The sequence below is a fragment of the Staurois parvus genome, unplaced genomic scaffold, assembly GCF_062004578.1.
Source record: "Staurois parvus isolate SC_StPar_1 unplaced genomic scaffold, SC_StPar_1.0 ptg000023l, whole genome shotgun sequence".
In the NCBI taxonomy this organism is placed as follows: domain Eukaryota; kingdom Metazoa; phylum Chordata; class Amphibia; order Anura; family Ranidae; genus Staurois; species Staurois parvus.
The window spans coordinates 1,202,655-1,226,665 of record NW_028317819.1 but is presented as its reverse complement, the minus strand read 5'-3'; the positions used below and the strand labels follow the sequence as shown (position 1 = coordinate 1,226,665).

The following is a 24,011-nucleotide window of genomic DNA, read 5'->3' as shown; positions in this document are numbered from 1 at the left end:
GACGGAACGGTGGGAAATTTGAAAATGACAAAGTGACATTTACTAAAATCACATAGTAAAACATTACTGTATCAAACCATTTCACATACATTTTGTCCCTAGTGCTTTGTCCTGTGCCCTGCCTACATTTTTACTGTTCTTTCTGCCTGGAAACTTAGAAAAGTCCATGGCGTCCAAAAAGATTCGCTTTAGGTCAAAAGCGGTTTTACACCAGCTAGAGATCAGCGATAGTAAATCAGAACCACTTGCAGAATTGAGTGATAATGATTTGTGGGGAAATTCGTCATCAGACACTGAAAACGATTTTGCGACTTTGCTCAGCGATGTGCGAACTTGGCGCTATATTTCAAATTTCAGTGTTTTTGGTTTGATTATATTATTGAATTAAATTTATTATATTCTTTTTTATGATTATTTATTACATTATAATTTATGATTTTGTGTTTTCAGGTTTTATCATACCCGGGATGTTTACTAGACTCTTGTTCGGACAGATTTCAGTGAGTTATTCCTAAAAATTACAGGCCTACAATAAAAAAATACATATTTCCATGCAAAAAAATGTACCGCTTTGAGCACAGAAATATAGACATAATCAGACCGCTAGGGAGGTTAATAATTAATTTCATACTTCTACCTGTATACATGACTGTGGTTGCCACTGTATCTTCTAAAAACAAAAAACTTTTTCAATCAAAAAATCTATTGAAAGTAAAAGTGTGCACCCAAGATATCACAAACTGTGGTACCTAAATATCTCCTTAGATGACAATTTACCATTTCAGCTCCAGCGATATACCTGTACACGCACATGCAACAGTGATCATCCCACATGTGAGGTATCACCGTGAACATCAGATCATGGGCAGTAATTCTAGCAGCAGACCTCCTCTGTGAATCTAAAGTGGTAACTTGTAAAGGCTTTTGAAGTGTCATTTGTCGCTGTTCTACGGGCATACAAAATTTTACAGGTTTGACAGGTTTGGTGTTTATTTACTCGCCATAACATCATCTTTTATATTTTACACAAAAATTGGGTTATGTATTGTGTTTTTTTTGGATTAATATTCAATAAAATATATTTTTCCAAAAACAATTGCATTTGGAAAACTACTGCACAAATATGGTATGCCATAAAAAAGATATATAATGTGTGGGAGTTCTAAGACATTTTCTAGCAAAACATACTGATTGTTACATGTAAACAGAAAGTGCCAGGAAAGGTTTGGTCTTCCAAGTGGTTATAGCTTTACAACTCACCAGTTTAGAGTTAACCAGAAGCTCTTGTGCTAGAATTATTGTTCTCACTCTGACGTTTGCAGCGATATGTCACATGTGTGGTGTGACTGTGATTTACATGTGTGCGCACCCTGGGGTTTCTTTTGCACATGTGTGCAGGGTAACGGGTTACAGCAATTTTTTTACGATTTTTTTATTTTATTATTTTTTAATTTACTACAGGTACTTATATAGCACCGTCAATTTACATATTGCTTTACATATATATTATGTACATTCACATCAGTCCCTAACACTCAAGGGGCGCATACAATCTAAGGTCCCTAACTTACATTCATACATACACATACTAGGGCTAATTTAGACAGGAGCCAGTTCACCTACCAGCATGTCTTTGGAGTGTGGGAGGAAACCTGAGTACCTGGAGGAAACCCATGCAGGCACAGGGAGAACATGCAAACTCCAGGCAGGTGGTGCTGCAGTTGGGATTCAAAGCAACGACCCTAGTACGGCCAGGCGGACATGCTAGCCATTTAGCCACTGTGCTGCTACAGGGCGGCAGGGCTGCGCAAAATCACGTGTGTGTATATATACGTGATTTGTATTTCTGGGTAGGGGGGCACACATGCTGCCCTACCCATGCTGCTATTGGCAACTAGAGATATTAATCACCGGGTCCCAGCCAGTGATTCCCGGCCGACACTCGCCGATCAGCAGGGAAAGCTGACGAGAGAGACCTGTGTGTAAACAACAGAGGTCTCTCTCGTCAGCAAGGACATGCTGCTTTGTATATTAACCCCTTCCTACTCAGTGACCTTAGTACAGTGTTGGTGCTTTTTAGTGTCACTGGGGATATCAGTGGCAGTTAGTCAGTTCCCACCCAGTGTCAGAATGCCCGCCACAGTCCCGCTATAAGTCTCTGATCACTGCCATTACTAGTATAAAAAAAAAAAAAATATTTCTAGTGTGTATATATACCGCCATTTGTAGATGCTAAAACTTTCATGGAAACCAATTACAGTAAATTACACGTATTTGGATTTTTCTTAGCAAAAGCATGTAGCAGAATACATTTTGGCCTAAATTTTTATAAAGAAATTTGATTTGAAATTTTTTTTTATTGGTTAGGTTTTATAGCAAAAAGTCAAAAATATAGTTTTTGTTTTCAAAACTGTTTTTGTTTATAGCGCAAAAAATAGAGAACACTGCAGAGAGAGCTCTATTTGTGGGGGAAAAAAAGGACAAATTTAAATTATGTACAGTGTTGCATGGCCGCGCAATTGTCCGTTAAAGTAACGGAGCGCCGTATTGCAAAAAATGGCCTGGTCAGGAAAGTTGGTAAATCTTCTGGATGGCAAGTGGTTTTTAAAAACTGACCGAACTAGGCAAGAGAGCACAGCGTGGTCAGTTTTCTAGCAGTGCTGAGTACTAAGCCTGCTCTCCTCCAGTGATCAGACTTGTGCTGACACTCAGGGGATGCACACAGTGCAGGCACAGATATAATCACATGTTAAAGTGGTGCGGGCGCATGGATCCAAATGCGGAGCCTCTCCGAAGTGCATGCCAGCAGCTCTACGTGAAGGATGGCATTGAATGAGCCCTAAACCTCTGCATGTTCTAGTAGGTCTGATTTGGCGCCGAGATTATCTGTTGTGTTAATGAGTTACGAGCTGATTATTATCCAGAGTTGCTGAAAGCAAAAGTCATAGGTGTGTATCATCTACAGTAAATAAATAGATGTTCTGCCTCACTCTTCATATTGTTATCTAGAGTTATTGGTTACCACATCCAAATTCACCAAACTATCTTGCCTGCCAGCTCCAACCTACCATGTCTGACAGTCTGTTGTTTCTTTATTGTGATGATTAAACCACATACCATGGCTTAATGGTATGGAGTTTAATGGAGTATAGAGAAGACCAACCTTGGAGAACACGCTGCTGGGGATTTTTGCTTTCATGATTAAAAGTTTTTATAATGGCAGTGATATGTTGGTTTTGGAACTTTGTACTAGGAGCTGTTCTAGGAGCTGTTCTATGAGTTCCAGGCTTTGTAGCTCATCCAAGTATTTCAAGCATTTACCACAGGAAGCAGGAAACTTACTAGAAAACCGAGGAGGGGCAATAAATGCCTAAACAAACATCAAAACAAAATTTAAAGTACTATTACGGATAGCTTCCATAAGGGTTTTAATGCTGGGGTATGCTCATGTCTTTTCACTCTAGCTGATTGATTGATTGGTTTTCAGTTTTTTTTTGTTTTTTTTTTTTTTTTTTGCAGCTGCCAATACAATAGTACAATATAGGCTGCATTCACAAAACCTTACCACGATGGTAATATTTTTTTTTTTCGGCCATATGACTGTACATTTTAAATCTCAGACCCAGCTTTATTTATTTTTTTTTAAATGAGGTACCTCATCTTGATGTGTTAGATGTATGAATTGAGCATGATGTACAGGTTATTTACTAAAGTGTTGGGAATAATTTCAATTAACCAATCATGTGAAATATAACTTCCTCTTTATTCATTTCATCTGCATGTGATTATGTGTTAAGAGTGAATACAGTTATAATTTATTGAATGAAAATTATATAAGAGGGACCTTCACTCCTGAAAACATCTTCCACTCATGCCCCCTCCCGCTTCAACAAAAAAAAAATTCTTAATCCACTTTCACACTGAGCAGATTCCATTCCAATCAACATGGGATCAGTTCACAGGTCCTCTATTGATAGGAGCAGAATGGGTGGATAACGCATCCATGTTGGCTCATTTTCTGCAGAGCATACACGGATACAGCCAACTCTGCTCCATGGGCGGCTGGGAGAAAACAGACTCCACTGTCTGTTTACTCCCAACTACCCTCCGATCCGCCTAAATGAAAGAGGATGGCTCTCCTTCTGTTAGCGGAGCAGATTGGAGATAGGCGAGTGTAAACGAATACAAGTCCGTTTACGCCTGCCTGACTATAGGAATGCAAGGACCTTCTGATCAGGTCCTCCTGAAACTCTCAGGTGAACCTGATCAGATTGCCCATATGAAAGGGGTCAAGCAGTGTGACAGAATCTTTTCTTCACCCTGAAACCTCACCTAGGCGAGGATAACATCATACAGCCTCCCACTGCCTCCTGGGCTGTCTACGTTACACATCCCATGAGACAACCTTTGCAGTATTTCATGCATAGACATGCCTGGGGTTACTGCATTTTGCCTGAAGATCCAAACACAACCAAGGATATCTTGGCAGCTGAAGATTGTTCTCCTAACCTGTTCTCCCTACTCCCTACTGAAAGAATGCTCAGTACTTAGTACATTCTGTGTTCATAGCATGCCAGTAGTCTTGGCATTGTAAATTCATTTCTGCCCAGGCATTTCTGAATTATTGACCACCAGCGAAACTAGGGACTGGTTTGAGTAAGTTTTATGACCCCTGAAGAGAATGTTGACTTGTACTATAGTAGATTGGAATGCATCCCATGCAAATTGTTGACTTTTTTCAACATATTTGAATAGACAAACCTTAGATCTCCATTCAAACATTGCCTATAGAAAAAGGTGGTATACTTAAAGTTGGAAAAAGCTTCTGACAATAATTATTCTAAAAACTGTGCCCTCCTCCCTTTTTGTTAGCTATCCTGCCTATCCTACTTACCTTTTTTTCAATCCAATCTGGTCCAGTCATGTGATCCTGCAGCCTTGTGTAAGGGAGCACTCGACAATGGCTGTGAATTCCCGAAGCCGTGATGTCACCCGTAGGCTCCCATGGCCCAGCTGTTGTCGGCGCACCCTCGTCTTTTCTACAACAGCCGTTTGTAGATAGTTAGGCTTTTCTCCTAACTATGTTGGAAGGTAGGGAGCATTAGCACTGTTTTTCAATCTGGCAAAAATATTTCATTCGTCAATAAGTTAAATGCCACCCAAAACTTTTTGGGGATATAAGGAAGGGTTCCAATCTGTGTTAGGTTTAATGGCTGTATTCTAAAGATGGTGAATATCCCTCGTTTCCTATACTGGTGGTAGTCCAATGAGGATGCATACAGGAGTATAAACACTTTTATAAGTATAGCAGATTATAACATGTTGGTTTTATTGCCTAGTTACCCCTTGGGAAGATTCCCCCTAACTTATCCAGAACAATAAAGTTTTGGCTAGATTAATGCTGTAAGGGTTAAAGTAGTTCTAAAGGCAGAAAGGTTTTTTTTTTTTTTTTTTGTACCTTAATTCATTTTATTCATTAATATAAAAAACCTTCTGCATGCAGCTCCTCCCCCAGCTCCCCTTATGCTTACCTGAGCCTGATCTCGGTCCTGTGCTGTGCACGAGATCCATTTTCTCCCTCATTGGCTCCCACTGTCTACAGATATACAGAGCCAGCTCGGGTACAAGCTTGCACGAGTGCCAGCATAAGCAAGTAGCTTGCTATGGGGGCATGTGGCAGGGGGACCCCTAGAAGAGGAGAATTATAGCTGCTCTGTGAATAACCATTAATTCCTTCACAAAAAACTTTGGAAGGTTTAGCCGCATGCCAGGCTCCATATTTTCCCCAGACCATCCCCCTCCCCTGAAGGACCCACAGTATGCTTTGCTGCTTTTTTTTTGCTTACCTTTTTAAAGTCTTTAGGGCGACCTTGTGACTCTACAGGGCCGTCTTCACCTCTACTCTGGACTGGATGGTCCTTACTGATGCAGAGAGAAGTGCTGATGTCATCAAGCCACTATCTCTGCATCAGTACATTGTGAATAAAGGGTGCTGTGGTGACACCCCCTGAAGTGGTGTGGCCATGATACCCTGCATGAAAGAATATGTAAACCCAACATTTCATATTCCTGATATGTGCCTGCCGTATCATGTACTTAAAAAAAGGTATCCTGTTCTCTTTGTGTTGCTTTCTTTGTGTGAAATACCTGATGTTCCTGCCAGTTCCTCTGCTTTATTATTTAAAAAAAACTGACCACATTAGGCATGAGAGCTCAGCATGGTCAGTGTTGTAGCTGCTTCATTGATTAGACATGTGCTGACATGCCACCTTCCCCCACACACAGCCATTCAGTGTGAAGTCAGTGTCCTGCAATTTCTACTCCCATAGCCCTCTGTGCTCCTTATGCAGTTGAAAACAGAGGGTATGTGATGGCTTATAAAAAAAGGGGGGAAAGTATTTATAATATTTTTTATATGTACCCCTCAATGGGTTGTTTTACAAGGTGAGAATTTACATATACTCTAACAATAAAGTTCTCAGTCTTTTGGTTTGAGTGACGCTAGGCACCATTAATCCCAGAAGACTGGAGACCTCATGTGACCAAAAAGAGGTATGTGGGAGAAAACGTTGGATTAAAGGTGGGGGTTGTAGCCTGTGCTGAGTTTTTGGGGATATTTCTAAAAAAAGAAATAACCTGGACTGGCCTTTAAATCATTCATTGATTCAGCTTGTTCTGTCTAAAAAGAAATTGAATCGGTCAAATCCCGATTGAATCTCGAACCTGATGACCCATTCCCCACATCTTTGCCTACACGAAAAACGAATAGCCACTTAAACTGAACACTTCCACAGCAAATATAACAAAGTGATAACAGATTACATGACTGTCCTACAACACTGCATGAAGGGGAAACATTGATAAAAGGAGTTTAAGAAATGCCAGTGGGGAATGTTGTGGGATTTTGCAAATCCAATCTATTAGCGTTCTTGAACATCCTAACAGTGAGATTCTCTCATTTCATGAATCGCTGCATTGTGAAGGCAGAACCCGTTTTCCTGAGCAGGCTGCAGTACAGAAGAACATTTATCTTCTCAGCCTCCATCTGTAAACATAATGAGAGGAGATGCTTTGCATACAATGTCCGATCATATTCACCATACATCAAACACTGGAGACAAAAGAAGAACAAATAATATTTATGTCAATTCGTAATGGGCGTTTAGAGATGTATGGATACTAAAAGTGCATTTGCATCCATTGGGGTTGATTTACTAAAAATGGAGAGTGCAAAATCTGGTGCAGCTGTTTGTGGTAACCAATCAGCTTCGAACTTCAGCTTGTTTATATATGCTTTGACTAAAAAAGAAAACTGGAAGCCGATTGGTTTCTGTCCAGAGCTGCACCAGATTTTACACTCTCCAGTTTTAGTATATCAACCCTATTGCATATAACAATGAATGTATAAATACCTAAATCTGAGCACGTAGCTACAAATGAGAGGGGTAACAAGGAATACAAGGGGCTACAATCGTATATTAAGACATTGACAGTTCTCATTCATATAGATATACAGACAACGAGATGATATAAAGTATTGCTAACATACCTGTGGACTGTTATATGTACTGTACTTTGAAATAAACCGGTATGCCACACAAAGTACAAGAGCATGTAAATATGCTGAAAATAAGCACATTGCTGATCATTTTAGGGAATATATTGGAAATCGGTAAATTGATGTAAACACTGTAAACACAATCTTTACCTTTTCATATATGTATTAACATGTTAATGTTGTTTGCAATATTTTTAAATCTGTAGCTTTCATTAACCTCTTGGCACCGGCTGAACGCAAATGTGCGGCCTCCTGGCGTCTGGGCCTAGACGCCGAGCGGCCGCACATTTGCATTCTATTAAAAAAAACATGCTGAGAGCGCGCGCCCTGCGTGCTCCCAGCGCACACATTCGGTACTGCTCTTGCGATCGGGACCTTTCCCGATCATGTGAGCGCCGTGACAGCGAATCACAGGTGCCACATGACCCTAAAACCCCGCCAGCCTCATGGCTTCTGGAACCCTTAACCCTCCCTGGCGGTATTCCCGAGTATAGCTCGGGGTAAAGTTTCAGTACAACAAGCGGTAACCCCCGAGCTACACTTGGGCTTAACTATGTGGCGCTGCTCCGGGATCTGTTCTTCTCTTACCTTGTCCTGCGCTCCCATGATGTCCCTCCTGCAGTGTCCCCTGTAATGTGATGCCGGCATCTGTCTTCTGGTTTCCGTCCCCTGCGACATCGGGATGTACGGGGGACGGAACTGGCGGGAAATTTGAAAATGACAAAAACCAACATTCACTAAATACACTAAAATCACATAGTAAAACATTACTGTATCAAACCATTTCACATACATTTGTCCCGAATGCTTTGTCCTGTGCCCTGCCTGCATTTTTACTGTTCTTTCTGCCTGGAAACTGAGAAACATCCATGGTGTCCAAAAAGGGTCCCTTTAGGTCAAAATCGGTTTTAGACCAGCTAGAGAACAGCGATAGTAAATTAGAACCACTTGCAGAATTGAGTGATAATGATTTGTGGGGAAATTCGTCATCAGACACTGAAAACAATTTTGTGACTTTGCTCAGCGATGTGCGAACTTGGCGCTATATTTCAAATTTCAGTGTTTTTGGTTTGATTAGATTATTGAATTAAATGTATTACTATTGTAGTAGTTTTTATGATTATTTATTTAATTATAATTTATAATTTCGTGTTTCAAATTTTATCATACCCGGGATGTTTATTAGACTCTTGTTCGGACAGATTTCAGTGAGTTATTCCTAAAAATTACAGGCCTACAATAAAAAAAATACATATTTCCATGCAAAAACATGTACCGCTTTGAGCACAGAAATATGGACATAATCAGACCACTAGGGAGGTTAATAATTAATTTCATACTTCTACCTGTATACATGACTGTGGTTGCCACTGTATCTTCTAAAAACAAAACTTTTTCAATCAAAAAATCTATTGAAAGTAAAAAATTGTGCACCCAAGATATCACAAACTGTGGTACCTAAATATCTCCTTAGATGACAATTTACTATTTCAGCTCCAGCGATGTACCTGTACACGCAACAGCGATCATCCCACATGTGAGGTATCACCGGCGCCAAGGGGTTAATGAGGGGCTGAATTATTCTTGGATTCCATGCACACTAGTGTGTGTGTGTGTGTGTGTGTGTGTGTGTGTGTGTGTGTGTGTGTGTGTGTGTGTGTGGTTTTTTTTTTTTTTTTGTTTGTTTTGTTTTTTTAAGCTCCTAGAAGCTGTTATCAGCATGTTTTTTTTTTTTTTCTGCTCCTAGAAGCTAAATAGTGTTATATATCTCCATGCACGCTATTGTAGGCTTCAGCATTTAGGAGCAGAAAAAAATTTTTTGTAGAGTTTTTGGGAGTGTTTTTCCAGCAGAAAAAAAACTAAATGCTTCTAAAACTCTCCTGACGGCTATATTCTAGTTTTTTTTATTTTTCTTACATGTACTGTAAAAACACTAATAAAACACTAACACTCCTAAATGCTTCTAAACACTTCTAAAGTCTACTAAAACACTATTACTAGTGTGTTTTTTTTTTTTTTTTTATCCATGGTTTTTTGTGTGCATGGAGCCTTATGGTGTGATACAGATTTGTTGTCAGGTTAGGTGTGTTCAGGTATACAACTCCTTAGTACTATTTGGAAAACTAAACTGATGGTGACGACAATGTTTGTCATTATGTCTACTTGTGGCTGCCATTGATTTCTATCTACTGTTTTTGTGTCCTGTTTGATGCTGACCTTTTGGCTCTCAATAAAAATGTTTATGGAGAACAATCTTGTGGTCCTGCTATGTAGGTCCATATCTGGGCACCTCCTGTTTAGGGGAGACGACACTGTGTTTCTATCTTCCAATAGTGTTCCTGTGTTCTCACCTTGTCACATGGGCTTCCAATTGAGCTACAAAGTTCATGTTCAGTTTTTCATAAAAATTTCCAAGACCCCCCCCCCCTCCTATTCACACAGTTAAGTTTACCCCTGCAGGTCCATAATAACCTATTTCAACTGCTTCCTGTATTGTATGCATCCAAGCCAGCAAAAATCTAGTGCTAAGCTATCTGCACTTGCGTTCTATTCTCCCATTGATTTGAATGGAATGTATAGTACCTGTGCAACAGGAGCAACAAATGCCCCTTCTAAGTAACACCTACGTACCTGCTGTGATAATTTTGAAACATGGGTAGAAACATTCACAGGCTTGATAGATCATACATACTCCATGTATCCCCATGGTACCCCAGGTCAGATTTGAAAACAATATTCTGTGCTCACAGGATTTTTAGAAAAATCAACAGGTATTTTATGTTCTTGCTGAAAATGTTCACTTAAAAAGTAAAAACAAATGCAGCCACTGCATCTAAGAACTGTTTTTGTTTTTAATGTTGGGGAGTTTAGATAAGCTTTAGGGCTCATGTACACGGGGCGTTTGGAAAACTTTACTGAATGATGGAAACTGACTGCTGGAAAACGTAGGTTTAAAAACGTCAGTTTAGCCGCGTTTGCATACCGCGTTTTATGCGTGTTTAGAAGCATTTTTAAAAGATAACATCAGGAGACCTTCCAAAATGCCCAGAATGTGCTGAAAAATAGTAAATTAACTATTTCAGACATTTTGAGAGGAATAGAGCGAGCAGAAGCAGAGAGAGCAGTATTTGTTGAGATGACCTGTCTTTTCTGGTTGAATTCTCTATGGATCCCATCATGAGCATAATGCAGCACGTTCTACCATTTTTTTTCCTTCACGCAAAACCTGGAACTGACTGCGCTGGTGTACTAGGTCCATTTGAATACATGGAAAACACTTTGCATGCATTTCTGATGATGAAAAAGGCTCTGGACAGCATATGGACATGGAACAGTTAAAAATGCTTCTAAACGCAAACTCTTCTAAATGCGGTTAAACACGTTTACAAGCGTTTGGCGTTTGAAACGCTGGTAAAATCTACTCCCGAACGCAAGTTTGGTGTGTTCAAAAAGACAACTGTAAACGACTATGTGTACATGGACACATAGGAACACATTAGGGAGAGTTCAGGAGCTGCTGAAAAAAACGCTGAACAGCTCCTGAATGTCAGCTTAGCAGCTGCAGTGTACATGAGCTCTTAGGCTCAGGGTTAGAAGGTGCAAAAAATGAATGTTTGGTTTTTTAGGTAACATTTGTTTAGTGAGAAGTTTTTTTTTTTTAGTTTGTTTTTTTTTTTGTTGGAATCTTGCATCACTGTGCACATAAATGTACTAACATATTTCTTCTCTTTTCCTTTCAGAATGCGACCCAACAGAAAGCTGTGCTTTGTGCTGGTAGTGCTGGTTCCATTAAGCTTCTTCTGCTTCCATGTGATGACCAAGTCTGACAAAGTGGTGGCCGTGTGGAACAGAGACGTCCCTGAGGAAATTCTGGATAACACCATACTACAGCCTGCAGACAAATATGCTCACATATCCTTGAAATGGAAAGATGAAGTCTTAGAGTATGAACATCTGCTATATTTTACGCAGCTTCTGTTTTCCCAGATCTGACATCATTATGTAAAAGTCATGCATGTTATATAGGATGTTCAGTTACGTTCAGATTCTACCACCTCCATATTTTTCTGCCATGAGATGAACAGTGTTGCAGCATGTAAAGGCTTATTTGTTCATTTGTTATGCAAATGATTATTGCTGCTTTTGCAATCCAGCGCTGCACTGTCTTCTCCCATTGCCTATGTCTTCCTGTTGGCCTGGAAGACTCTTTTTGCAATTGGTTGCCAATAGGAAGGTTTAGGGAATAGGGGAATGCAGGCCAGAGGTCAATTCTGGAAGTTTTGGTTGTTATTTGGATATTCGAGTTTGGTAAATCCAAGGGTGCTCTGAAGATAAAGGACATGGAGCTGCCAGGTTTACAGACTTGGGGTTGAGGCTTATAATAAAGATTAACAAGGTAATGTGGCAATATAAGTGTGTATATATACACAGTATATGTGTGCATTTTAAGCTGATCGGTATCACACTGGCCTTTATCATCTCTAAACCTATATGAGGCAGTCTCACTAACCTGTCAACGTTTATAAGGCCCCTTTCACGTGAGAAATCTGATCAGGTTCAACAGTCAGTTTTTCAGGTGGACCTGATCAGATGGTCCATGTATCCTTATGGAACGGCAGGTGTAAGCAGACTTTTGTCAGTTTATACCTGCCTACCTCCAATCCGATCCAGTCTACTAAAAAAAAAAAAAAATGGAAGGGGATCTGTCCCCCTCCATCTAGGTAGATGGGAGGGAAGGCAGGTATAAATGGACCGCCGGTCTGTTTACACCCATCCTCCCATAGAGCAGAGCAGGCTGTGTCTGTGCCCACTCTGCATACAATGAGCAGACAAGGACCTGTCATCCACTCACTCTGTAATGCTCAGCAGGGGATCAGTGGACAGATTCTGTGCTGAGCAAATCAGATTCTGCCCCGTGTGAAAAGGGCCTTAGTCTCCTATGACTTATTTCCTTAGGTCTTAGCAGCACAACTGAAGGCGGTCAAAATTGTACTTGGCCCACATAGTGCATTATAGCTATTCCAGTGGTCAATGGGTACCAGTTGTTTGGTTTAACATGCAGCCAGTCTTTGCCTACCTAGGCTGTGTATTTAATGTCCAATATAGAGTAATTCTTTAAAGCCTAAAAGTTGGGTACACACTTTCCTTTTTTATTTTTCCATTAACCAGCGGGTTAAGTAAAAAAAGAAAAGGATCACTGCATCAACACAAGTGATGTTGATGCAGCTATCTCTCCCACTGTCAGTATTCTGTAATTGTTCTAGTGTCACCTTCCTGCCCTCTCCATATAATGCACTTGTATTAGGTAGTAGCCCTTTTTAGCACTCGGTCCCTTCAGTATCCTAAGGGAAATGTTTGTGCCTTGTAATCCCTATGGCTTGCTTTTATTCAAAGGGAAATTTTAACTTGCGGTAATCCTCTAAATTGTTTGGCATGTAAGTAAAGCAGGTAGTTTGCTGGGGTTTTTTCTTACTGTTCTAACTCAATAGTACACTTCCTGCAAATATGATTTTTTTGTAGAATACAATGAGATTGAATTGGAGTATAAGGATTTTTTGTTGTTGATGCTTATTTGAAGCCAGGGTGAATTAATAGGATTGTATCTCTTCACAGACTTTTACCAAGGAACAGCTGCAAATGTGAAGCTGAGTCCGTTCTAAACATTCCCTTTAGACAAGAGCTCCTTGGAAAACCATATTCGGTGGACTTTTCTCTAGCTGTGGAGCCTTCATTATTTGAGGATACCTATAGACGAAGAGAACTGGAATATAATGACTTCAAAATGAGGTACAGCCACCAGCAATACATTCATGTATGGTACTGTTATTTAAAAAGAAAAGCGAATATTGCTAAGAGCTAAAAACCTTTCTGATTCATGACTGATTGTAAGATATGTCTTGCACTTTTTATTGGCTATATGAATATACCAAAGACATTTCTTTTTTGTTGATTTCAGCAAAGTCGGATAGTCTAACTCTAGATTCACACTATTATGGGTATAGGAGGGTGTGTTTCTGCACCTGTAGACACCCGCAGCCAAAACATGCTGCGCTTTAGCAGATTTGCACGGGGTGCCATTAATGTTTAATAGCACCCCAATACATCTGAAAACACAGTATGTTTGCAGGTAAACAAAACCTCATGGTTATGCAGCACCATGTAGTTCCATACAGCTGTCCTGTTGGTGCATTTTGGAAAAAGGGTTGGGGTACAACAGCTCATTCAAATTAATGGACTGCACATACAAACTTGGCACGCAGGACCTGCAAAAGTGTGATCCTAGCCTAAAGCCGGTCATACATGGGTCGATTTCCAAATTATTTTTCGTTCGAAAATCAGACCTAAGAATAATCGACCGATTTTCGCTCTGTTAGTGGGGCAATGGCACCGGCTGATTTTCGTGGTTCCTCCCCATTTTGTTAATCGGGCATGTTGGAAAATTGATAAACGGCCAATTTTCGAAATTGATGGCACACTCAGATTACAGAGCGAATGACGTTTTAGATTTTCGAACGAAAAATCGTTCAGAATTCGACCCATGTATGGCCTGCTTAAATTTCCCTCTTTACACAGAAAGTGAACGGAAATCTCTCCCGTGGGGATTCAGAGAGAAAAGAAAAAAACAGCACTGGGGTTAGGACTTTTGAAAATGTTTTTTATTGCTATTAATGCCTTTTTATTTGGGTGAAAACTGTTTCTCCCATTTCTTTTTTGGGCATCATAGGGTATCACAGGGACAGAATGTGAGGGAGAATAGACTAAAGATCACTTGTTTTGGCTCAGTTGACACAGATCGAATGTACATGCAGATTTGCTGGTCAAATGGCTATACAGTTCCTAATTTATAGGAATTCTGAGAAGTCATAAACAAATTTATAAAGTTATAAACAAAGGACAGTTACAGGAAAGAGTAAGTAGTTTATAAAAAATGAGGGCTAGCTAAAGATTAAGATAAAGGTGATTATATCAAACACTTTTGTCTAGAAATTGCTTTATAATGTACCGTAACTGCTTTAACTCTCCAGTGCTACTGGTGCTCTTTATGCAGTTTTCTTTACTCTATGATGCAATGAACAGCCACAGTTAGGTTATATGATTCAACTTAGCTTGTCATTAAATGTCTGCAGGGGATTAATTATTGGTTTCCAATTGCCAGACATCTGCTGAGAACATGTTGCTGTATGTACCTGGGATTAATGCACATTTAGTGATGCTTATTATTCAGACTCTATTTGCAAGCTATGATTAAAGGTCAGTACACCTAGTAAGAAAATCAGATGGAAATTCCCAGATCCGAATGGTTGATTATCTGGTCGATAGTATAGTGTTTGACAGCCAATTCCGATTTTTTTTTTTTTTTTTTTTTTTAAAGCTAGAAAATGTTTATCTTACGAGAACACAATGTCTGATTTTGTGTACAGTAATCATATGGAAATAATCAAATAGAAAAAAATGCGCATGATCAGAAGCAAATAATGACCTTACACTTTCTCTTCTACTATGCTAGTATACAGCTACATTTGCCTTTGTCAGCTGAAAAGTTTTGTACAATACTATTCCATTACATCCTAGACACGTACTTTTGGGAAAGATCAGACAAACAATTGTCCGATTTTCTCATTGTGTGCATTAGGCAGGGCTTAAAATTTCAAGTCCTGAGCTACTAGCCAGGCCTTAAGAGTTACTCGCCACCAACAAACAGACACCTGTACACACACAAAAACATGTACATACACACATAGAAACATGTACACACACGTACAGAGACAGATGTGCACACACACACACACACACATACAGGCACATACAGACACGCATACAAACAGATACATGTACATACATAAACAGACACATGCGCGCACACACACGTACGTACATAAACACACACACACACATACACATGTACACAGACACGTACAGATACACACATGTACATACACACAGACACATGTACATGCATACACAGACACACACAAAAACACACACACCCCCATAAAAAGTTGCAGTACTTCGTTGTTCACTCAGGGTACTGCACTCTAGGAGGAGGCAGAGAGCACTCACTGTGCTCAGCTATTGAGCAGTCTGACGGCTCAGAGTGCCAATGACAGATCCGACCTGAGCTCCGAGCCTGCTCAGCAAGACTGCCCTGGGGGACACACTTGCCCCCACCATAATTTCCACTTGCCATTGGTGAGTAGGCGAGTGGAAATTTCAAGCCCTGGGCTAAAGGCCTAGTTCACACCATAAGTGCAGAAAAATTGATGGAAACTGACGCACAGATTTCACTTGCAGAGACATCAGTTTACATCAGTTTTCATGCATGCTTCAATGAGTTTTATACATGTTGCAGAAAAAATCTGCAAGTGATACCAGTGTTGTGGTGTGAAAAGCACACATAGAGAACTATTGATTTTGTTGTGCAGAAAGACCAAGACAAACGTCCCTGCACTATAGTGTGAACAAGCTCCAAGTACTCTGATTCTTCTTTTTTTTTTTTTTTTTTTTTTTTTTAATTCAGTGTTAGCTGTGTAAAGTCACATTAAAAACTTAGTGTTTAGCTGTGGTTTCCCACGGTTTTCTGCATTTGCGGTTTTAGCTTTTTTAGCTTTTTTTTTACCAAAAAAAATATTTTTTGGGGTCAAAAAAAGTCCAAAAATGCATTTTACCGCATTTTGCCACATTTTTCAGCATTAGAGCGTTTTTACAGTTAAAAAGCTCCACTAGAAACCCACTAGTCCTGGGTTTTTTTCCAGGCAACAAACGTCCCAGCCAAAATATGTTGTTTACAGTCTGTGTGAAAGGACACATAGGATAACATGCTGGGGGGTTTACTAGCTGTAGAAAAAAACATCAAAAGCCAAAAACCGTAGCTGTAAAAACGTCAAATGTGCATGAGGACTTAATATCAAGAGACTCTTCATGAAGTCACAGACCAGACACACCCATGTTGGAATTAGTCCACATGCACACTTCATTCATAGCTCTCCTACTTCCTATAGGAAGTTTTAAAGTAAAGGATATCGAACAGTTTGGGGGCGTTAAGACACAGGCCACCTACTTCCCGAGATAGGCAAGTAGCTTTTAAGGCCTAGTAAAAGGCTAGTAAACTGTAAAAATTTGTCAAGACAACTCCCCACCATTACTTTATATTAGCCATAAAGTGTCAGTAAACTCTTTGCAAGTTTGCATCTATCATACTGAAATGAATCACTTTAACCAACTGTCTATAAATTATAATCCAGTATTATGCCCAGATACTTTAGTTTCGGTTCTTTATAATGGGATCACAAGACATTTTGGTACTTGCTCCACACTACATTGTGAGATTGATGGATGAGCTAAGCACTAAATCTGTGACACAGCTTGCAGAATAGAAATTGAAGCACCACACCACTGCTAAAAGGTCCAAATACAACTGTATTCCATTAAAAGTCAGGGGTGCAATCCAAAAAAGTTCACAAACGTGTTTCCGGGGACTAAGCTCCCCCTTCATCAGGGCTTTACTGACAACAATGTGAACAAACATTGTTTCTAACATTCAGTTTTGGAATGAATGGACTCTCCCGATAGAAAAACCAATACAATGTTACAAAGAAATTTGTTAAAAAAAATGTTCATCCTGCTTCTATGAATTTCCTTGTTACTGAGGTTGAAGCTAAGTATCAATTTGACTCCACTAATAATTAGAGAATCAAAGGTAACTTATTAAAATGAAAAATTACTGCATGGTCAGCTTTAATATTAAAATGCGTTTCATCTGTGTTCAGTAGTCCCTTTTGCAGGCCATACATGGGTCAAATTCTTCTGTGCCTTAGGCCCAATAAAAACTAGTGGCCCTCCCCGGGGACATTATTATTAAATTTACATTCTACCACAGGAAAGAGACCCTCCTGCGGACAGCCAGGGAACACTCTGACCTACAATTTCAAGGCAACTGTTACCAGATCTTCATCGACTTATATCAGACCACAATTGTGAAACACCAGATGAAGCCCTACTCCTCAGCCCTCCTTGCTAACCACATCCGTTACCGCTGGAGCTATCCGTTCAAATTGGGCTTTGCCTACAAGGGGTGCACCTATACAGCAACCACCACAGATGAAGCCCAGGCGATCCTGTCTGCCCTGCCTTGCTTTCCGAGGGGAAGCACTCTACTCCACCATGTTTCCCAGCTGTCAGGCCATCAACTCCACTTCCCGGTCGTTCCTGGGAGAAGTTCCAGCCCCGGATATGCTCTCTCCCTTCCACCCCTTCAGTGATGGCCTCTCCCCGATCGGATCCTGGCTGACTGGATCTTCCTAGGGTCGTGAGTACTGTTGTATTGCCATGCCAGGCCCGAAGCCATTGACTTTTCCTGAGGACCCTGGCTCCCAAGTTTCCCTTCTGGGACTACTGACCCGCTCACAAGTGCCTTCTGCCTGATCTTTCCCCTCTCGTGTTTCCCTTCCCTCTATTTCCTTTACCTCACAACCCACACATCCTCTTCCCATCTCCCCTTAATTTCCTTACCCTCTTTTATTCTCCCTCCGTTTTTCTATTGCCCTCTTCCTCCTCCTCCCGCTCTATCCCTCCCTGGCCCGGCCATTTTGCCCACTCTTTCCTCCTGGTCTTCTCAACTTTACTTCTCCCTCCCTCCTTCCACCTTCCTCCCCCCACACTTTTTTTTTCTCCCCCCCCCCCCCCATTCTCTCCCTATCTTTCTCTCTCCCCCCCCCCCCCTCTTTTCCTTCCCCTCCTTCCTTTGCCATACCCCCCTTACCTCCCCCGTCACTTGCTGCAACGTGAGCACAAAGGTTATTAGTGCCCTTAGGGGAGCGTGCCCGGTTGCGAGATCCAGACCAGTTCTCTTCCCTGATGGGGTTGGAATTGGACTAGACATACTTACGATTCACTCTCCTTGAGGATGTGGTTGAGGGGGGTGGGTGCTGGACCTCCCACTGGGGGGGACCCACTGCCTCTTGTATTGCTTTAAACTAACATTAGGTTACTTTTTGTACCTCTTGTAGGCTTTTGACCTTAATTGGTCGCTCTGATATGTTTTTTTTTCTCATGCCTGTTATCACTTCCTTAGGTGTTTTGTTATTTTGACCTGTTTGGTATTTTATGGATGTCCTTGGCTCATTTTTGGGACCGCTCCCGGTGTGGGGTGGTTTCCTCCGCCCTTGCCTCGGGGCCTCTCTACACCCCCCCCCCCCGCTGGGCAGGCAGGGCACCTCCATGTGTGGGCGTTGGATCTGACCCTGATGGTACTTCCATGTTTGGCTCATCATGTTTCCCCTTCCCTTCCCTACCCCTTCCCCTCCCCCTTCCGGTTCCTGCGGAGACCCCTATCCTTCCATATAATATTTTGGCCCTAGGGCCGCTAGAAGCCATATGTCCGGTGGTGATAAGAGGAGAGAGAGAGGGAGGGGCGCCAGACTAAGTGCAGTATTATGCAATCATTTATTGCACACAATAGTATGTAACTCACAAGAGGTAAGTAGTTAGCAGGCATGGGTACATAGGGACGTCATCCAGAAAAGGTTCCAGGTGCAGAGAAGAGGGTAGATGGACATCTGGGGGCCGCGGCTGTGGTGAAAGCCAGGTCTCCTGACTCGCATCTAGTGCTCTGCAGTGTGTACAGGTTGTGTCTTGTGTGTGGAACCAGACTGGAACGCAAGATGGCCACCAGGTGGAAGTGACAGCCGCGGCCCCCAGATGTCCATCTACCCTCTTGTCTGCCTCTCCGAGATCTCACTGCTTGCCTTGAGCTGGTGGAGGTGACCTGGAGACCTTCTTCTTCGGCTAAGAGACGGAAGGCCCGCAATAATATCGCTGTGGAATTGGACCTTCTGGCTTCAGACCAGTTGGAGAAGGCACTTTGCTGGGCCAGGCATAAATATTTTTCTTCTGCTAATAAACTTGGTGGTGCTATGTTGGCATGGAGGCTGAATTCTTCTGGTTGCCTCCATAAGCCCATCAAATTATGCTCGGAATGGTGATCTCTCCTCTGACCTTAAAAATATAGTGGATTCTCTCGCTACCTTTTTATCTTATCTTTATTCCCAGCCTGCCCCCTTTGCTATCGATAAGGCTGATGCCTTTTTTTCGGGATCTCGACCTTCCATCCTTTGTTGACTTCGGCACAAGACACGTTGAACTCCCCTGTCACCATTTCGGAGGTGCTGCAGGCCATTAAGTCCGTCCGTTTATCAAAAGCCGCGGGTCCAGATGGATTCTCTGGTCTTTATTATCGCAAATTCTCCTTGCTCTTGGCCCCATTCCTGACTGCTTACTTTAACGCCATGCACAAGGGTAATAAGCCTGCTTCTGACTCACTCCGGGCCCATATACAGTGAAGGAAATAAGTATTTGATCCCTTGCTGATTATGAATGTTTGCCCACTCTCACAAAGAAATGATCAGTCTAAAAATCGAATGGTAGGCGTATTGTAACACTGAGACAGAATAGCAAAAAAAAATTCAAAAGAAATGCATGTCTAACAAATTACGCACTGATTTGCATGTTCTTGAGGGAAATAAGTGTTTGATATTCACAAAGCATGACTTAGTACTTGGTGGCAAATCCCTTGTTGGCAAAAACAGAGGTCCGACGTTTCCTGTAGTTGGCCACCAGGTTTGCACACATCTCAGGAGGGATTTTGTCCCACTCCTCTTGGCAGATCCTCTCCAAGTCATTAAGGTTTGGTGGCTGACGTTTGAAAATCTGTGGAGGGAGCTGAAAGTTCGAATTGCCAATCTGATTAAGGCCACTCAAGGACCTTAATGTGCTTCTTCTTGAGCCACACCTTTGTTGCCTTGGCCGTGTGTTTTGGGTCATTGTCATGCTGGAACACCAATCCACGGCCCATTCTCAATGCAGTGGCTGAGGGAGGAAGGTTCTCACCCAAGGTACATTGCCCCATCTCTCGTCACTTTTGATGCGGTGCAATTGTCCTGTCCCCTTAGCAGAAACACCCCCAAAGGAGAATGTTTCCACCACCATGTTTGACAGTTGGGATGGTGTTCTTGGGGTCATAGGCCGCATTCCTCCTCCTCCTCCACCAAACACGGCGAGTTGAGTTGATGCGAAAGAGCTCGATTTTGGTCTCATCTGACCACAACACTTTCAACCAGTCGTCCTCTGCATCATTCAGATGTTCAGTGGTAAACTTGAGACTGGCCTGGACTTGTGCTTTCTTGAGCAGAGGGACCTTGCGGGCACTGCAGGATTTCAATCCTTGTCGGCGTAGTGTTACCAATTGTTTTCTTGGTAACTTTGGTTCCAGCTGCCTGGAGATTGTTGACAAGATCCTCCTGTAGTTCTGGGATGATTCCTCACTGTTCTCATGATCATTGACACTCCACAAGGTGAGATCTTGCATGGTGCACCAGAACTAGGGATACTGATAGTTGTTTTGTCTTCCTTCCATTTTGCAAATGATTGTACCAACTGTTGTCACCTTCTCACCAAGCTGCTTGGCGATAGTTTGGTAGCCCAGTCCAACCTTGTGTAGGTCTACAATCTTGTCCCTGACCTCTTTGGACAGCTCTTTGGTCTTTGCCATGGTGGAGAGTTTGGAATCTGATTGTTTGATTGCTCCTGTGGACAGGTGTCTTTTATACAGCACACCACATGTAACATTCCTAGTTTTTCCTGCTCCGGTCCCCAAGCTCTGCTGATCCTCTGCCACTCACCTTCCGCTATAGTGTTCCCATGTTGCAAACTACATGTACTAACTTCCAGAATATATATACATGAACCCTAAGTGACTGCTGATGTCACTCCGGCTCGCTTGCTGTTTTCCCAGCGAATCCTGGGATATCTCATATCTGCAATACCTCCAAAACAAAGTGAAGCTAAAGCTAAAAAAGCCTCTCAAAAGCAGAAGGTGCTGTGAGCGAGCTTTGTCATAGACTTCTATGGAGGCTTTAAAGACGTTTTAAAGCAAAGCAAACAAAATGTGTAAACAGGATTGTAAGCTTACCATTTTATTTAGTGACAGGGGCTTTGGTTGGCATTCAGAGTGCTTTAAAAAAAAAAAGTGTATCCAATGCCACATTTTGAAGCATGTGTAAATGAGCCCTAATGCACGTGCTTTCATGCATCGAGGCATTTTGTAATGGCAGCCAATTCATCCTTAAGTCACCAGTCACGCTGCTGCGATTTAAAATCGTGCGATTTGCGTTCAATTTCAGTGTGATTTCAGGTGCGATTTCTGAAGACTTTATTGCTACTTGTGAAGATTTTCAACGATTTCTTGCAATTTGCAGTGCGATTTCCATTGTATTCTATATGTGAAATCGAAACAAAACTGTAGAAAAAGTAATGCAAGAACTGCTTTAGAAATCGTACTGCAGAAAATCAGATGTTAAGACACTGGTATTCACATTCATTAGATGCGGTTTCAATTCGAAAATCAAACTAAAAAAATCCCAGCGCCAATCAAAGAAAGTATACAATTATGCAGCTGTGCACCAGTGAAAACCACCAATAATAAATAACACAAAAAAAAGCGCAAAAATTAAATAAATAAAAATAATCACAAATAAATAAACGTCCGTGCAAATATATATATATATATATATATATATATATATTTCAAACATAAGTCCTTATTTTCCCAAAAGGATTTTCAAAACAATGTTTCAAAATGTGCTTCCACCTAATCACCACGTGAAAAATAATATTGACCGCACTCACTAGATGGAGGTGAGTAATAAGCCTCATAGGATATAAGGGATCCTATAGCCCCTCAGGAGGAACTCGAATCGCCTTCACCCTGATTAGATACAGCAATCGACTCCACTCTACTTCTCCATGGAATCCTCCAATAATGTGCAAGGAAAGAAAGGCTACATAGTGTAATAATGCCACTCAATACCATATAAAGCCATAGAATAAGGACACTCACATGTTTCAATAAAATAACAGGCCTTGTTTAATAGCCTCAAAGGCTTCAAAGGAACAAATTTGCTGCTTGAACCGCAAAAGTCGGCGTGCGTTCCAAATACCGGAAGTGATGTAGGCCAAGAAGACGTAGGTCTTGAAAACGCCCTGTGGGTGGGGTGAAACGCGCTGACGCACTTCCGGTCTGCCGTCTTCTTGGCCTACGTCACTTCCGGTATTTGGAACGCACGCCGACTTTTGCGGTTCAAGCAGCCATTTTTGAGGTGGAAAGCTGGTCGTCATCTACAGTGATCCTTAAAGCGTGAGATCCCTATATTTACAATTTGGAAATTTGTTCCTTTGAAGCCTTTGAGGCTATTAAACAAGGCCTGTTATTTTATTGAAACATGTGAGTGTCCTTATTCTATGGATTTATATGGTATTGAGTGGCAGTATTACACTATGTAGCCTTTCTTTCCTTGCACACTATTGAGGATTCCTTCGAGAAGTAGAGTGGAGTCGATTGCTGTATCTAAGCAGGGTGAAGGCGATTTTGAGTTCCTCCTGAGGGGCTATAGGATCCCTTATATCCTATGAGGCTTATTACTCACCTCCATCTGGTGAGTGCGGTCAATATTATTTTTCACATGGTGATTAGGTGGAAGCACATTTTGGAACATTGTTTTGAAAATCCTTTTGGGAAAATAAGGACTTATGTTTGAAATATATTATATATTATATATATATATATATTTTTTTTTTTTTGCATGGACATTTATTTGTGATTATTTTTATTTATTTAATTTTTGCGCTGTTTTTTTGTTATCAATTCGAAAATCGCACGTGAAATCTCACAGGTATGACCGGGCACTTACACCCTGGTCACTTACACCCCGGTCACATCGGGTGTGAATTGGCATGCGATTTGCATGCCATGTGACTTGCAAATCGTATGCCAAGTTGCACCCTATTATTCGCTATTACAGCCGCACCAATTTCTAAAGTAGTGCATGCACTACTTTTGTTGCGATTTGCATAGACATTTGTGCCAGATGTCATGCCAATTGCAACTGAAATCGGCAGGTCACCCGATTTTGAAATCGTGCAACTTCACTGTAAGTCGCACGATTTCAAAATCTGCTTTGATGTGACAGGGGGCTTAAGGCTCTTGCACATGGGCCAGCTGAGCCCGTTTAGTGTAATTGCTGGCTTATTTCCCAGTCAGGTGCAGTGTAGAGCCTGTCATTAACATGAAAAGCTGTGAGCGGCTGTACTTTGCAGGAAAATGCAGTGTACTATATCTGTGCATTGGGGTACAATTTACAATAAATAGCAAGGTACCACAACACGCACACAGTAAGTTGAGCTAAGTCTCCTTGTATATCATGCATTATGACATGCATTTTGGTATATCTAAGCTCTGAAACTGTTTGTGTCTGACTGACTGATTTCCTTCACATATATGCAGTGCAGTATAGCGCATGTGATTCGCACAGCAACCGCACCGCATTCTTGTGCAAATCACATGCGATTTGTGTGCGGTGTGATTGGAGTCATACATTTTGTATGGCTCCAATTGCACCGC

General features: G+C 41.4%; 1 protein-coding gene across 2 annotated transcripts in view; it reads left to right on the top strand.

Moving 5' to 3' along the window:
• The window catches only part of B4GALNT1 (beta-1,4-N-acetyl-galactosaminyltransferase 1), a 225,225-nt gene that overhangs the window by 119,905 nt on the left and 81,309 nt on the right, over positions 1-24,011 (top strand). For both annotated transcript variants that reach the window (XM_089692643.1, XM_089692634.1), the window contains 2 exons: positions 11,299-11,502; positions 13,172-13,345. In XM_089692643.1, the coding sequence (XP_089548769.1) occupies positions 11,300-11,502; positions 13,172-13,345 (377 nt within the window). In that variant the 5' untranslated portion in view covers position 11,299. The remainder of the gene's footprint in view (positions 1-11,298; positions 11,503-13,171; positions 13,346-24,011) is intronic.